The sequence below is a fragment of the Eucyclogobius newberryi genome, unplaced genomic scaffold (genome assembly GCF_026437365.1).
Source record: "Eucyclogobius newberryi isolate DKJ021-1_F unplaced genomic scaffold, fEucNew1.0.hap1 SCAF_19, whole genome shotgun sequence".
NCBI lineage: Eukaryota > Metazoa > Chordata > Actinopteri > Gobiiformes > Gobiidae > Eucyclogobius > Eucyclogobius newberryi.
The window spans coordinates 32,229,622-32,247,053 of NW_027315823.1; the positions used below are offsets into that span (position 1 = coordinate 32,229,622).

General features: G+C 42.9%; 1 protein-coding gene across 2 annotated transcripts in view; it reads right to left on the reverse strand.

Annotated features, from left to right (window-relative positions):
* The window catches only part of atp2b2 (ATPase plasma membrane Ca2+ transporting 2), a 102,659-nt gene that overhangs the window by 3,722 nt on the left and 81,505 nt on the right, over positions 1-17,432 (reverse strand). The window contains exons 12-20 of one of the 2 annotated variants that reach the window (XM_072452675.1): positions 11,961-12,140; positions 11,134-11,221; positions 9,912-10,018; positions 7,384-7,575; positions 6,291-6,504; positions 5,501-5,712; positions 3,774-3,881; positions 3,325-3,507; positions 1,515-1,607 (exon numbers count right to left, since the gene is read on the reverse strand). In XM_072452675.1, coding sequence (XP_072308776.1) covers positions 1,515-1,607; positions 3,325-3,507; positions 3,774-3,881; positions 5,501-5,712; positions 6,291-6,504; positions 7,384-7,575; positions 9,912-10,018; positions 11,134-11,221; positions 11,961-12,140 — 1,377 coding nt within the window. The remainder of the gene's footprint in view (positions 1-1,514; positions 1,608-3,324; positions 3,508-3,773; positions 3,882-5,500; positions 5,713-6,290; positions 6,505-7,383; positions 7,576-9,911; positions 10,019-11,133; positions 11,222-11,960; positions 12,141-17,432) is intronic. The other variant, XM_072452674.1, reaches the window with a different exon arrangement.

Genomic DNA, 17,432 nt, shown 5'->3' on the forward strand with positions numbered 1-17,432 from the left:
TGGCCCCTCTATGTGACTTTATTCAAGTCAGCATCTAAAATAAAAATGTTATTTAAGCACTTGTTTTCTCTCTGTTGTTTCGTACTATAATAGAAGACAGAATGAACCTTGAGCAAAGATCCAAAAAAAGAGTTCAACACACGTGATTATTTTGAGTTTTCTGTCTAAATATTTCGACTTGCTTTAATGATTGTGAGTCCTCGGGGCTTATACTTGAAAGTTTGTCCGGGCTCTGGGTAAGTTGATCGGATTAGTCGACACTGAGGTCCGTTGTGACAAACACAGGAGGTGATGGTGATCAGAGGGAGACAAACTCACAACCTGAAATGTCACGCCGTGGGAATCACCCTCCCTGCGCTCCTAGCACTCTGAGGAAACAAAACATTCAGCGATGAGACGACATACACCTAAGCATGGGCCAGATTTAAGATGAATCTGAATCAGAAAAAGGCAGAGGACAGAGGAGAGAAGCACGAGCAGCCATAGAGACCACAGTCAGGGACGCCAGCCTAGCTTTAAAGGAGACCTATTATACTGTGAGATTAGGCTTTTTGTTTGATAGAAGGGCTCTGCCTGGTGCACCGCCAAGCCTTTAACTTGAAGCCCCGCCATTATGATTAGATGTGTGATCTCTGTTTGAACAGTAAGATCCTTTTCTGAGTGCATGTCTTAAACACATCCAGCAGCTTTAACATTTTAGAGAAGATGGAAGTATAAACTAATAATACACTAGTCCAACAAGAATCCCATGCATTTCAGAACATGGGTATAGAGGTCCAAACTAGAGGTTTGGCAGGTTTTATACAGGTTAAGACAGGATATTTAGTGGTTGTAAATACACATGCACGTATGACTGAAAAGGTTTTATCTACACTCTTAGTATTAATAAGATCATGTCAATTTGTTCCACAATAGGGGCATTTTAGTGCAAGTATAAGAACAGCAGACGTATAAAAATATGCAATTCAAAAAGTAAGATAAATAACTGTTTAAAATGTAACCATTAATTTAGAATATTGAAATATATGTTGAATAAAATTAAGAGTAAAATAACTGCAAGTAGAGTAATATTATATACATTTACAAAACTATTCTGAAAGTGGGCTAAGACTAGGGTTATGTCTCTAACAAAATGTATTTTATAAGGATTGTTTCTGTTATTATCTGTTATTAGCGTAAAAGCTCCAATCCGTCTAGTAAGCATAATAGGTCCTCTTTACTATCTTGAAAACAACAACATGTAAATCTATCTTCCTGATCCTTCGTTCAGAGGAATCGTCATTAGGAGGAGACTGTGTACATTTCTCTAGTAGATATAGAGCAATCCTCTGGAGGAAGGACCTGGAGACGGAGGTGTTTCTGTGCGGCTGGCATCCCTGAGGAGACAGAGCTAAGAGCAGAGTGACAGAGGCTGACTCACGGCCAGTAGGGGGAGCAGTAGCAGCAGTAGTGCTTGTAGGAGAGGAAAGGGCATTGGACAAGGACACGTGACTAGGACTAGAAACATTGGTTACATCCTGGGTCTGGCTGGTGGTGGACGACTGGCGCCTCAGAGCCCCCGCGCCCTGAAAGGACGTGCCGCTCTTGAAGGTGTTGACTACATCGATCTGTAAAGACGGACAGAGGACAATGGCTCTGAGACACATGTAGACGGTCGACACAGCGGTGGAGGGGGTTTTAGTAAATGGAGTCTGTACTTACCTGAACAACAGCTCCACAGTATCTGTAAAAAGGCTTTTACAATTACCTCCTACAGCAACTTCGCTTCATAGCACACGTTGAAATGAGAGATGACATGACAGTATATGTACTGTATATAACTTACAACAAAAGCAAATCGAACAACATGCAAATCTTAAAAGTTTTAAATTACAAATATTGAAAACTGTAGTACAACATGGAAATATTATAGAAAATACAAAATGACATACTACGGTTTAACAAAATTATTATCGAAATCAAGTTTGACTTTTCAAACTCTGGTCTGTAACTCTGAACCTCATTGGTCACTTGTGCTGCCTGTAGAAGTGTAAATGTCAAAGTAAACTTGAATTTATAAGCTATCTAATCATAAATTCAAAGTCTAATTTTCAATTTTCACTGCTCCACATTGGACTGCGAGCGTTACATTCAAGTTGGTCTTTAAGGTCACAGTGGTGTCGGTCAGAGCGATGTCCCTCACGTCTGCAGAGCCTTCAAACACCTTGAAACAAACCTCAGTGAACAACATCCACACACAGACTGAGACGTGACTGACACCAGGAGACGGGTTGAATTTGAGGCAGTGTGCAAATTCTTGAGGAGAAAACGTTGTTGGATCAATAAAACCTTAAAGTTTCTACTAATCTCTTGTTAACATAAAAGCATATTCAAATGCACAAAAAATAATAAAATAATACAAAACATTTTAGATTATTAGTTTTGGGAAACCCTGGGTGCTTTGTGGTCTGATACAGATAACACAGAACATCACACAGAAAAAATGAAGATAACCTAAACTAATCTCACTATTTAAAACAAATACATTACTTATGGGCAAGGTTTTATTTAAAGGTGCACTATGTAACTTTACTGGTGGGGATCCAACATCTACACGTTTGCCTGGAAATTCCAGAATTATATCTCTCTGTATTTTTGTACAGATCGATATCAATCTTGTCACGTTCATCTCCTTGAGTTCAGGTGGGCGTGATTGACAGATGGATTAGGCAATCAGGGACACGCATGGTTACGGCGATTACGAGGGAAAAGAAAGATAAAATATCACAGGGGACTAAAAACCATTGTGGATTTAGTTAGAACTCAAAACGCTGTTAATCGGAGGCGAGAGAAGTTTGATTTGGTTCTAAAAGACAGACGGCCAATGAGCTTCTGTCAAAGAAATAAACATAAATAAATAAAAGTGTGTAAATAAATAAATTGAAGAAGTGTGTATTCTGGATCCCAGGCAACACACTTTTCATAGAGATCCATGGAGATGTTATTGCTTTGACTGGAGTCTTCCATAGTATGGCATTAAACATATCAATTGATTGCTATTATAATTATAGTTTTTATAACTCAAAATACCATGAAAATCACTGTGAACATTGTCACCTCTTCACAGATCCGACCTGTAACTTGGCCAGTTGTGTAACTTGCTCATCACCATGGAGAGAAATAAGTTTAATGCCATACTGAGGAAAATCCCCATTCATATCCCTCCGCCAAAAAGTGACATAGTGCAATTTGACTAATCAGAACAGTGACGACTTCAACTGTATTTCACAGGTTACTTTTCCCCTCGGCTCCACAAAATGAGGCGTATTCCCGCTCTCTCATTACCTGGGTCTGGATGCGGTTGAGGCCTCTGAACCACAGGATCTGGCCCCTCCTCAGCTCTCTCTCCGCGTGGTCGATCTCCTCGTTGTCCTCGTTCACGTCCTCCTCCGGCATCTCGTCTTTCCGCGTCAAAGCGCCCGCCCTCCGCAAGAACCGCAGCTTACTGTTGGGGATCGTGGCTATCACCTGACACACAGGAGCACACAGAGAACTGGGTCAAAGCACTGGAACTAAAACAGGGACCCAGGGCTGTAACATTATCCACATTTATGTCATGCTATTATAATCACATTAGATAGATGGTTCTTTATTTAAACCTTGAGGGGCAATCCTAGCGTAGCGTCTAGTGTGCAAAAAGGTACATGATTTACTTGCTTATGTAGTTGTGTCTACTTTGGCACCGTTCCACTACAAAATAACGTTATGCAGTACCAGAGATTTATAATTAATACCTGTCCCCAGACGAGCTCCCCGAGGCCCAGGAACACACACCACATCCACTTCTCCAGGTCCAGAGGCTGACAGCTGAACGGCTTCCCCCCGAACTGCACAATCACAATCTGCAGAACGACAACCAGAGAAAGAGAGAGGAGAGAGTCAGAGAGAAAAAGAGAGAAAAAGAGAGACAGAGACAGAGAGACAGAGAGAGACAAAGAGAGAGACAGAGAGAGACGAAGAGGCAGAGAGAGGCAGAGAGAGACAAAGAGAGAGACAGCGAGAGACAGAGAGCGACAGAGAGAGATAAAGAGAGAGACAGAGAGAGACAAAGAGAGAGACAGAGAGAGGAGAGAGAGAGACAGAGAGAGAGAGACAGAGAGAAAGAGACAGAGAGAGACGGAGAGAGACAGAGAGGCAGAGAGAGACAGAGAGAGACAAAGAGAGAGACAGAGAGAGACATAGATAGGAGAGAGAGACAGAGAGAGGAGAGAGAGACAGAGAGGGACACAGAGAGACACAGAGAGAGAGAGAGAGAGAGAGAGAGAGAGACAGAGAGGGACACAGAGAGAGACAGAGAGAGAGACAGAGAGAGGAGAGAGAGAGACAGAGAGGGACACAGAGAGATAGAGAGAGACAGAGAGAGGAGAGAGAGAGACAGAGAGGGACACAGAGAGACAGAGAGAGACAGAGAGAGAGAGGAGAGAGAGAGACAGAGAGGGACACAGAGAGACAGAGAGAGACAGAGAGAGAGAGGAGAGAGAGAGACAGAGAGGGACACAGAGAGACAGAGAGAGACAGAGAGAGAGAGGAGAGAGAGAGACAGAGAGGGACACAGAGAGACAGAGAGAGACAGAGAGAGAGAGGAGAGAGAGAGACAGAGAGGGACACAGAGAGACAGAGAGAGACAGAGAGAGAGACAGAGAGAGGAGAGAGAGAGACAGAGAGGGACACAGAGAGACAGAGAGACAGAGAGAGAGAGACAGAGAGGGACACAGAGAGACAGAGAGAGACAGAGAGAGGAGAGAGAGAGACAGAGAGGGACACAGAGAGACAGAGAGAGAGAGACAGAGAGAGGAGAGAGAGAGACAGAGAGAGAAGATGTGGATAAACAACAGAACAGAACAATTGTGCCAGCGTCTCAGTGTCTCAGTGGTCAGAACACTCGCATCGCTTTCTTTTGTGACACAAACGGACTTTAATCCACTTGTCAATCACTGCCGTGGGAAATGGCAGCGACAGGAAGTGTGTTTCCAGACCATATGTTTTAAGAAGAATAAAAGTGTGCAGTGTAGTCAGACGCTCTGCTCAATGACGCAGTAGTAAAAGGAGCTCTGAGTAACTTTACCTGCTTGTCTCCATAGATCGGTTTAATGTCATACAGTAAAACATTGAATCCAAAGCAAAAACATTCACCTGGAGACAAGAAGGCAGCTTTTCCTCCTCCAGAAACATTAAACTTTGCACCTTTAATGCTCTTCTGGATCGCATAAATTCAGTGAAACGGTTCCTATCATAATTAAACAGAATGTGCAACGACAATTACAATGACTGTGTGTGATTAAACGGCCTCATTACCATCTTCATTTTATGCAACTTCCTGATTGGTGGTTTCCTGGTTAATCAGTTAGCTTTCTGCGTCTCAATTGGCATCAATATTTGCAAATTGAGTGGAGTTTTTTAATAACCCAAGCCCTCTGAAACAGTCACGTTCCGTCATTGGACACTCGACGACGGCCCGCACCTGCACGCCGAAGGTTCCAAAAACGATGGAGCAGAAGATCGGGTTCCGGAAGATGCCGTCGAAAACGTTTCTCTCTCCGTGGATCTTTCTGGCGTTGATCTCGTTGAAAAGTTGCATCATGACGAAAGTGTTGAAAATGATGGTGTAGTGTTCGGACGGCGGAGCGTGGAGAGGAGCGTTACGGCCGCTGTCGATGTCGAAGATCCTCTCCCCTGTTGGCCACGTGAGGAAAAGGCGTCATTATGTGCAACGGTTTCCAGAAAATATATATTAATGTGGTTCCAATGGTTCAAACAGTTTGTCTTCCTTTATTAAATAGTATAGAAATCAAACAAAGGCTCAATTTAATCAGGATAAAGTAAAGGTAGATTACCAGGTGACCAGAAGAACCAGAACTAAACCAGAAGAACCAGAACTAAACCAGAATAATTTAAATATATGTGAAGATGGAATCAAGCCAACGCAATGCTAAACTAGGAGTAGAAAATAGGATAAAAAGCAGGACAGAATCATATCAACATTTTGCAATAAAATCAAATATATCGCAATAACATGGTCCTCCATTTGACAGAAAATGTATTTACTCAGTCTAAATTGTCCTTGGTTTTGTCACTCTTGTTTTTATTTTTATATTTGAATAAATGAAGGGACATACCGTGCATTTTGGTTTGAATAAAGCTAAAGAAATATCAATAAGATCGATATCGCAGCACTTAACAGCCGTATCGCAAAAAATACTGTAGGTCTCATTTGAAGCCAGCTAAAGGAACAGTGGCAGAGCCGTCCGTACCGATGAAGAGCAGGGAGAAGATGATGACGAGCTGGTAGACGCCGTGTCCCAGGATGTTCTTGGTCATGGTGGAGGAGATGAGCGGCTTGTTGCGTCCGTACGGTTTCCTCTTGAGCAGAGACTCGGTGGGAGGCTCAGTGGCCAGAGCCAGAGACGCAAACGTGTCCATGATGAGGTTCACCCACAACATCTGCACGGCCTTCAGAGGAGAGTCCTGCAGGTCAGAGGAGAACGTGTGAGGAGAACACGTCAGGACAGGTCACGGCTTCGGCTGTGTGATTCAGCCAATTTTACAGATCGAGATTCCTTTATTTCTAATAGTCAATACCGTATTTTCCGGACTATAAGTTGCACCTTTTTTCATAGTTTTGGCCGGGGTGCGACTTATACTTATATCTATATTTAAATACGTATACTCTGGAGCGACTTATATATGTTTTTTTTCTTCTCTATTATGCATTTTTTGGCTGGTGCGACTTATACTCCAGTGCGACTTATATATGTTTTTTTCTTCTCTATTATGCATTTTTTGGCTGGTGCGACTTAAACTCCAGTGCGACTTATAGTCCGGTAAATACGGTAATCAGATCAGTTTTTATTTTTTTACAGTGAGGTCTGCAGGAGTTCAGACTTTGACTTTGACTAGTTTAAAACCAAATTGAATCAAAATCATGATCGATCAATATGAGGGGAAAACGTGGTGTGTTTTTTTGTCATAGAAAAAATGACTTATACTTTTGTAATGTTTGTAGTAAAATGGTCATACCACCATTTTATAAGCAGATAAAATTGTATATTATCTCTCCTCCAATCAAGCCTTCAACTCTAGATACATCGTTACTGTTTTATATTTGGTGCGAAGCGAGAACTTAATCGTTTTTCATACCATTCATTCCAAGACGAGAACCAAAGAAACAAGGTTATTGTGTCATCAAATGTGTAAGAACTTCAACACAGAGCTTATTTTTCCTTTCTCATCTTATCACGTCGATATGAACAAAATGTGAATACTACATCACGTTTTTATTCCGTACATATATTATGGCCTTGTAAACGCACAGCTTCATCACCCGTTTCCCCGTTTCCCTCTGACCTGAGTGATGCAGGCCCCGGTGAAGGCCACGATCACGGCCACCACGTTCACCGTGAGCTGGAACTGGAGGAACTTGGAGATGGAGTCGTAGACGTTTCGGCCCCACATCACGGCCTTCACGATGCTGCTGAAGTTATCGTCCGTCAGGATGATGTCGGATGCCTCTTTGGCCACGTCAGTCCCAGCGATGCCCTGAGAGGGAGAAGGGAAGAGAGGAGGAGAGAGAGAGGGAGAGAGAAAAGGAAGAGAATGAGAGAAAGAGGGAGGGAGAAAGAGATGAGAGTGAGAAAGAGAGAGAAAGAGAGGAGCAGAAGACACAGCGGGAGAGGACGGGGTTTGGATGGAATAGAGACGGAGGGAGTTAGAGGGAAAAAAGGAAGATGTGGAGAGAGAGAGAGTAAAATGGGGAGAGAAGACGGTTTGGAGAGAAAGAGAGAGAAAGTCAGAGAGAAAAAGAGTGAGAGAGATGGAGGGAGAGAAGGAGGGAGGAGGGTGAAGGAGAGAGGAGACGATACATAGAAAGAGAAAGGATGAAAAAATACACAAAAGAGAGAGGGGGGAGAGAAAGAGAGAGCGAGGAGATGGAGAGTGAAATTGAGAGGGAGAGAGAGAATGAGGAAGGCAGAGAGAGAAAGGTGGTAAAGAGAAAGAGAGATTAAAGGAGAAAAACAGAGGGAGGGTGAAATAGAGGGAGAGAGGAGATAAAGAAAGACAGTTTACAGAGAGAGGGAGAGCGGGGAAGAGAAAGAGAGAAGTAAATATTCTGTCAGAAACAAGCAGGTGTCCAATTGCTTTGTAATAAACAGTTTAAAGCTAAAGCCAAAATCAGGAGCCAAAAATGTTCTCCGGTCTTCACTGCCAAAAGTTTCGGTGTGTATAATGAAGTCCAGAGAGTTTATGAAAGACATTTGATACTAAACGTGCTAAATGTACGGGCCGTGCAGCAGGTTTGTTCATAGTTGTCCAGAAGCTGCCACAGTGGGACGCGATCAGAACCGCGCACATGGTGGAACATCTGTAACAAACGGCTCTGAAGATGACACAAAGCTTTTTAGTTTCCATATGTCCGTCCCAGTCTGGCAAGAGAAAAGCCACAACTCTGTTTGGTTTATCGAACAAAAATGCAACGGCTTTAGGATCAAGTTAGACGGGTTACTAAAATATTTAGCAAGAAAACAGGGGTGTAGCTGAAAGTGTCACTGTCTTAACAAAAAAGTAACAAAAGTAAAAGTACTGTCAATGTTTAGGCATCTGTACTTTACTTTAGTCATTTTTACAGTGTATTTTTTTACTTTTACTTCACCACATTTGAGAGAAAGTATTCATATCATCTGCTTGTGCATTTGAAGTACTTTTCATACATCTTGAGGAGTTATTTGTAGCACATTCATGGTGAGATCCTGCCTAAAGGTTTTAGTCCAGTCCCAGCTACAAAAATATATACATGAAATTCACTCGAAAACATAGAACATTGATTGAGTAAAATACAGCTCAATTCTTTCCCAAAATCATCACGTTAACAGTTGTGTGTGAAGTACTTTATTATATACTATATTTTCAAACAGGTAGGTCAAAACTTTCGGTTAAGTAGATTGGATTCTGTGCTACTTTTACATTCTTTTTTGCTCCTGTGTCTGTACTTTTACTTGAGATGAGTAGTTTCCTGTGCAGTCCGACGACTCTGCATTAAAAAGGGCGGGGCTAGACTGACTAAGGGGGCTCTCAGGGTTCAAAAGAGGTGCAAAGACTCTTCCATTAAGTGTCATTTAATCTGCCTCCAATGAAGCTGCAAACATGACTAAATGAAGTGGCAATGCGCCCTTTTGAGCTCCTTGGGCCCGTCTGTTTTTCAGCATGTTTGGCTTATTTTTGGCTTAGCTTCTGAATATTTTCACACAATATCCATTTTTGAAAGATGTGAAAGTTGATCCCACAAGCACGATTTCTGAACATTTTTGGTCTCTTCGGTATATTTACTAAGTATGACTGAAATTGCACATGATATCACAAATACACGTTTAAATAGGTTGTTTCTTGTTTCCCCAGTTCATTTTTTGCAAAGCTACATTACATTCTCACCCTTATTTACCATGAAGCAAGCATGTATTTTGTGTAGAGGAAATTTTAACATAGTCAACAAGTAAGTGATTATTTTACAATGATTAAACTACAATAACAATGATTTTAATGGTCGACTAGTCAAAATGATTCAGATCAATCATTGCTACTCTGGCACATTTCCATCCATTTTTGAAAGGCACATAATGAATAAAATGTATTCTTAACGTTACTACACTTTAAAGCTACATAACGAACAGGCTATAAAATAAAAACACATGCACAAATCCCTTTTCATGTGTTTCACTGGTGGAACTCCCGTGTGCGCTCCCTGCGTCACCCACAAGAAGGAGCTCTCTCCCCACAGACCCACAGGTGAAGGTGGCCTATGAACGACCTATAAATACTGCGGAGGTGATGAAGCTTTCTGCAGATGTGGGCTCAGATGGATCTCAGCACACATTACTCACCATGGCAAACCCAACGTCGGCTTTCTTCAGCGCGGGGCCGTCGTTGGTACCGTCTCCTGTCACGGCCACCACCTGCCTCTGCTCCACCGCGGTGCTGTCAATGATCCCTGCAGCAAATCAAATGATATTAGACAGCAGCATAGACCTTTGAAAATGCTATGTCATCAGAATGTTCAGAAGGCCCCAAATGGAGGCGACTGGGGGCAAAATGAATTAGATAATAAAACATTTTCATTGATTTCATCGACTCACGTCAGATCTAAATGTTGATTTGTTTTAACCCAAAAAATGAGCAGTGATTTTGAATTTCCAGGGTAGGAATATCAGTTTGACCTTTACAAACAGTGTCATTTGTGTGTAATAAATCTGTAAATACATGAAAAGCTGTTCAACCTTTCTTTCACTAAAAACGCTAAATGTCTATCTATAATAACAGCTTTTTAAATAAACTAATAATACATGTCTTTTCACCAGGCTCTGATATCACTCATGTCTCTGAGTGGTTTTCATTTGCCATAACCACCTTGATTTGTCATATACTGTGATATTCAGAGGTTAATCACAGTTTCTACATTGACATCACATTGCGTTCTACTTCACTTTTGCCTCCATTTTAGAATTTAGAAAGCTTTTGTTTGCAAATGTTTCAAGGGTCTGTATGTCAATGTACTGTACATGGTGGAAATATTGGCTAAATACATCTCAACAAAATCAGATCATATTTTTGCAATGATCAAAGATCTGTAAAAAGGTCTTAGTTGAGTTTGAAATAAATATAGCCACAGGTTTAGTGTAGAACTTGTTTCTTGTTTGTCTTGTTTGTAATATTTCACTACAAGTAGGAATGACAGGATTATTCAGTTCATTGATGATCATGATTATTATGGTCACAATGTGATTTTAAGGACAAAAAAAACAATCGTGACAATTTTAGAAGCAAAATTAAGTAAATAAAAAAGGGAAATCCAAATATAAAATTATTTTTCCCTTGGTTGTTTATGTCATATTAATATTATCATTTAGACAGTTTGATTTCATAAAGACGGTCCCATACTAGAGGAATGTTGTATTAGCCAATGTGAAGGAAAGTGTAAAGATCATGAATAATGATGTTTCTTGTGGTCTTCTTAATGTATATAAATGCATCTTCGAGTTACCCTGAAACACACTAAAACCAGTGTAATATTATGATATTTCAGTGCGTCTGAGCTGAATGCATTACCTTTCACCAGAGTGTGTTTGTCAGTCGGGGAGGACCGAGCCAGGACTCTCAGTTTGGGCCAAACTTTGTCCATTCTCTCCTGTTCAACCTGGAAACAGAAAAGTATTCATACATAAAACGTCTTGTAAAATAGTCTTTCCCAGGGCTTGGATACACGGGTATTTTTATAACCAGCTATTTTTAAAAGCACAGAGTTGTCTGTTGCTTGGCCTGCCTCAGCTGTTTCCTGTTTTAAAAAAGAAGTCTAGTCCTTGTCAAGTTGAATTTCCCGAGTATGGTTTTACTTTGTTCTACCTCAAGTTTGAAATATATGGAAATATTGCATAAAATGAAAGGGTGGGACATGGATTGGTTAGGTAGAAATCAGTTCACAGTCCCACTTGATTGATCTGAGTTTCACTGACATGACAATCCCAGTGCCAAGGATACATTTGGACGACGCAATAAATCAGTTGTAATTGGTCATAGTAGTTGTAGTAGATAGTTCTATACAACCCAATTTTTTGAGCTACGACAACAGATTCTTTTCACAATTGTACGGCCAAAATTGTGAAGTCAGTTTTGTCCACAGTTTGTCCTCCTTTGAGTGAGTTTAGTGTAAATCCGCTGTAGTAAAAGTGCAGTCCCACTTTGAACCGTGGACCTAGTTTAAACCTGTTATAGACCTGGTTTTAGATCTGATGGAACTCTATTGCTCTCATTCGTTAAATACTTTTAGCTGCGTAAACTATATTCTAGTAGAGCATGTAGCAGCAAGGTCTAATTGAAACTGTATGGAATATCTATGGAACAAGACATAACGGGCATCTTATTAAATATGGCCGTACCTCTCCTTTCTCGTTGCGAATCCTCCTGTTGAACTCTTTCCCGTCTATGCACAGGAAGTCCTCTCCCGGGTGGATAATGCCACACTTTATAGCGATAGCTCGGGCCGTGTTGATGTTGTCTCCTGTCACCATTCTCACTGTGATGCCCGCACGCTGACACTTCTGGATGGCGTCTGGGACCTGAACATTCAAACACGTCGGAGACATTTAGTCATATTCACTGCCACTTTGTTTCTATAGCTTATTTTACAAACAAAGCGCTGCAAATAGTGAAATAAAGTCAACACAGTAAATAAACCATAAAATAGGATAAATGTTGAATAAAAACTGTGTAAAATAAAAGGCAACGTTTAATCACGACTATAAAAATAACTCTAGTTGTATTTTGATCCTCGTTATCTGGACTAAACTCCAAAACACCTTTTTATAACAAAGACAGCTGCATTATGAAGTCCAAATGTCCGAAAAGAGTAATCTATTTATCAATTTCATCAATAAAACACATAATTCATAAAAATTATCTATCTTGAAGCATTCAGCGACCATATTTCAACCTAATTTGGTTAAAAAAATATTTTAAATGGATGAATAGAAATAATAGTTTGACTAGTCAACTAAATGAAAAAATATTTGTAGACTAGTATCTACCACCATAATCATTACTGAGCCTATATTCATTTAGCCTAAATCTTTTGAGATATTACAAAGGAAGTTTTTTTTTAAAACCACAACCAAAAACTACTCCTGTTACTACGACCCACTTACATAAGTACTAAAATCACATATTACTATTTCTACTACAACCTATTTATTCGTGTCATTTCATACATTTATAAAAAGCCTTTTTCAGTCTGTAAATAAGAAAAATAATCATGCATTTTAAACATGAGCCGTGCATATCTGTGGTTATAAATACAGTAGCATGTAAAGAGGAGTATTAATTCAAATCCCATACATTCTTGGAGTCAGAGGTCGATGTGGGCGAACTGTGCTCTCCAGCCCACATGTAAACAAGCGAGTACGGCCGCGATGGATGAAGTTTCCCTCGCAACAAAACAACATATGAAGGTGGGAGGGCGCGTATCCTTCACCCACACACAAACGCACACACACACACACACACACACTCACACACACTCACGCACGCACGCACGCACACACACACACACACACACACACACACACACACACACAGGAGGAGGCCGTTTGAACTCAGGCATATACATACAGCGGGATGAAAGCGCACGCTAACCCGCCATCGCATGTTTACTGTACATTTTAATGAGCCGCGATGCTGAGCAGTGAGTTAAGTAATGGTTTAGTGACTTTTCAAGTGAGAAATGAATCAATAATGTGGGTGCAAAAGTTCTTAATGAATAAAAGCTAGAAAAGCAATCAAAAGTTGTACATGAATATTTGTCTTCATTACATAGCAGAGTTGTAAATGTGTATTTTCCCCATTTTCCTCGCACTGTTTTTCTTGCTATTACACTTTGAACTAACGATTCAACATTTTTAACACCTTTCTACTTTGCTTATGGGCTGTGCTTTATGGCTTTGCTGGTAATGAGAGATGGAAAGGGTCAAAGGCTTTTATAGCACAATAAAAAATGAAATATATTACTATTACTACGACTACTACTAAGCAATTCTTCACAAAATTTACAGATGTAATTTAGGGCTGCAGCAATGTTGTAGTTGTAATCGTATTTTAAGAATTAAACTCGTTACTAGGACTATACACCCTCTAAAACACGTAGAAAAATACATTTATTAAGTCAAAATTGTAAATTAGAATACAATATTTCTATATTTTAATAAATAATACACTTTATTTGTAAGTATTCTCTGTCTAGAAGACTTCAGTCACCAAATGTCCACATTCTTTTGAGTTAAAACTGTATCATAAAACTCTCAATGAGCAGTTGACTAATCTGAAGAGTAATATAATGAAATTGCATTTTGTGGCATTTAATAGATATCTTAATATATGTGTCATCTTTAAAAATGCTTTCACTGACATTACACATGGGGGTGATATTGACAAAAATGTATATCTCGAAAACAATATTCAGGAATGAGCAAAAATGTGCCTTTAAATGTCTTGGTCGAGGTTTATGTATCGCACAAAATAGAACATAAAATATAAAGGTAAAAGAAAAGAACATAATTATCACTTTAAACCCTTACACTCATTCAAACAAGAAATGTATTTTTAATCAGCTCTATTAGCAGTTATTTTAATAATTTAAATTACAGGTGATACACTTGGTGATTCTACTTTTTCACTCTCTCTATGATAGACAGTTTTCCAATATGTTTCCCTCTTTCTACACATTATCCTGTATGTGCTGTCTCCTTCTACACAGTGCAGTTGATTTGAACATTGAAACATGGTGTAGTTCTGCTGTCGCTATTCCCCGGTATCGTTTCTCAGCTTTAGCCTGTCAGCACTTGCCCCACAGTCGCACAACAGCCCCATTGAAACGAATATTCCTGGAAAGCTAGTTTTTTTTTTGTGTTCCTTTTCTCGGGAAGATATCACGTTGCCCGCCGCCTATCTGTGCTCGCCTCTGTCCGTTTCACCTTCTGGAGTCTGATCGCTCGGGTTGACCGGTCATCCAAGTACAGAGAGGAGCCAGGGCCTATTAAAAATACAATGGATAGGTCGGAGGAAGAGGGTAGAAGGCAATAGGTGAGAACTCTTGTGTGTCAAACATGGATACAGTTACACTCTCGTTTTTCTCCTCTCCCTGCTGCTGCTGCTGCTCCTCTTCTTCCTGGGCTGTGTCTCTCCGGAACAGCCACTTATTAAGACAGTGTCATGTAGCAGTGGATGAAATTAGACACTAATAAACAGACCAAAAACATGTTTACCTCCGCCGGTGGCCTTCTAGCTGGAGGCAAAGTCTTCTGGTTTTCACAAACGGCTCTTAATGCCATCTCTGACTTGACAAGTTTACTTTCTAATGGTGCTCGGTATATTTAGATTAGATAATGAATTAGTTTTCAAGTGGTAAAAAGTAATTCAAGCGCGTATGACACATTTCATTAAACGTAGCAAACGTGATTATATTGACTATTTTCCCCCGTTTGACAGTTTTGGTCAAGTTTCTAATGTTACTTCCTGGTTGGACATGAGCATGTAGAGGGGACCCCACAACTGTTACCTAACAACCGTGCTGTAAACAAGGGCCAAAATCTATATAAATGACACAATAGTTATGATTTGACAAATAATAATAGCTGTTAAACACCTGTATTTTGTTAAATGAACGTTTAAACAGAAAACATTTTGTTGGTTGTGTGTAAATTGTCCCAGTAGTTTTGTTAAAATTATGCTTATTGATGATAAAATTATGCTTATTGATGACATGAGTGATATCAGAGCCTTAGAAAAACATGAAACCTGTCAAATGCACTTAAGGAAGAGAATCTCTTTGAAAAAGGACATCAAGTTAAAGGTGCGTAACTGTCCTGGTGGAGGGACTGTCCTGGTGGAGGGACTGTCCTGGTGGAAGGACTGTCCTGGTGGAGGGTCTGTCCTGGTGGAGGGTCTGTCCTGGTGGAGGGTCTGTCTTGGTGGAGGGTCTGTCCTGGTAGAGGGACTGTCCTGGTGGAGGGACTGTCCTGGTGGAGGGTCTGTCTTGGTGGAGGGTCTGTCCTGGTAGAGGGACTGTCCTGGTGGAGGGACTGTCCTGGTGGAGGGACTGTCCTGGTGGAGGGTCTGTCCTGACCTGTTGGAGGGACTGTCCTGGTGGAGGGTTTGTCCTGGTGGAGGGACTGTCCTGGTAGGGGGACTGTCCTGGTGGAGGGACTGTCCTGGTGGAGGGTCTGTCCTGGTGGAGGAACTGTCCTGGTGGAGGGTCTGTCCTGGTGGAGGGTCTGTCCTGGTGGAGGGACTGTCCTGGTGGAGGGTCTGTCCTCTCCTGGTGGAGGGACTGTCCTGGTGGAGGGACTGTCCTGGTGGAAGGACTGTCCTGGTGGAGGGTCTGTCCTGGTGGAGGGTCTGTCCTGGTGGAGGGTCTGTCTTGGTGGAGGGTCTGTCCTGGTAGAGGGACTGTCCTGGTGGAGGGACTGTCCTGGTGGAGGGTCTGTCTTGGTGGAGGGTCTGTCCTGGTAGAGGGACTGTCCTGGTGGAGGGTCTGTCCTGTCCTGTTGGAGGGACTGTCCTGGTGGAGGGTTTGTCCTGGTGGAGGGACTGTCCTGGTAGGGGGACTGTCCTGGTGGAGGGACTGTCCTGGTGGAGGGTCTGTCCTGGTGGAGGGTCTGTCCTGGTGGAGGGTCTGTCCTGGTGGAGGGACTGTCCTGGTGGAGGGTCTGTCCTCTCCTGGTGGAGGGACTGTTCTGGTGGGGGGACTGTCCTGGTGGAGGGTCTGGTGGAGGGTCTGTCCTGGTGGAGGGTCTGTCCTGGTGGAGGGACTGTCCTGGTGAAGGGTCTGTCCTGGTGGAGGGTCTGTCCTGGTGGAGGGACTGTCCTGGTGGAGGGACTGTCCTGGTGGAGGGTCTGTCCTGGTGGGGGGACTGTCCTGGTGGAGGGTCTGGTGGAGGGTCTGTCCTGTCCTGGTGGAGGGTCTGTCCTGGTGGAGGGTCTGTCCTGGTGGAGGGACTACCAGGTCTGTCCTGGTGGGGGGACTGTCCTGGTGGAGGGTCTGGTGGAGGGTCTGTCCTGTCCTGGTGGAGGGTCTGTCCTGGTGGAGGGTCTGTCCTGGTGGAGGGACTGTCCTGGTGGAGGGTCTGTCCTGGTGGAGGGACTGTCCTGGTGGAGGGTCTGTCCTGGTGGAGGGACTGTCCTGGTGGAGGGACTGTCCTGGTGGAGGGTCTGTCCTGGTGGAGGGACTGTCCTGGTGGAGGGTCTGTCCTGGTGGAGGGACTGTCCTGGTGGAGGGACTGTCCTGGTGGAGGGTCTGTCCTGGTGGAGGGACTGTCCTGGTGGAGGGTCTGTCCTGGTGGAGGGACTGTCCTGGTGGAGGGTCTGTCCTGGTGGAGGGTCTGTCCTGGTGGAGGGACTGTCCTGGTGGAGGGTCTGTCCTGGTGGAGGGACTGTCCTGGTGGAGGGACTGTCCTGGTGGAGGGTCTGTCCTGGTGGAGGGTTTGTCCTGGTGGAGGGACTGTCCTGGTGGAGGGTCTGTCCTGGTGGAGGGTCTGTCCTGGTGGAGGGACTGTCCTGGTGGAGGGACTGTCCTGGTGGAGGGTCTGTCCTGGTGGAGGGTTTGTCCTGGTGGAGCGTCTGTCCTGGTGGAGGGACTGTCCTGGTGGAGGGACTGTCCTGGTGGAGGGTCTGTCCTGGTGGAGGGACTGTCCTGGTGGAGGGTCTGTCCTGGTGGAGGGTTTGTCCTGGTGGAGCGTCTGTCCTGGTGGAGGGACTGTCCTGGTGGAGGGACTGTCCTGGTGGAGGGACTGTCCTGGTGGAGGGACTGTCCTGGTGGAGGGTCTGTCCTGGTGGAGGGACTGTCCTGGTGGAGGGACTGT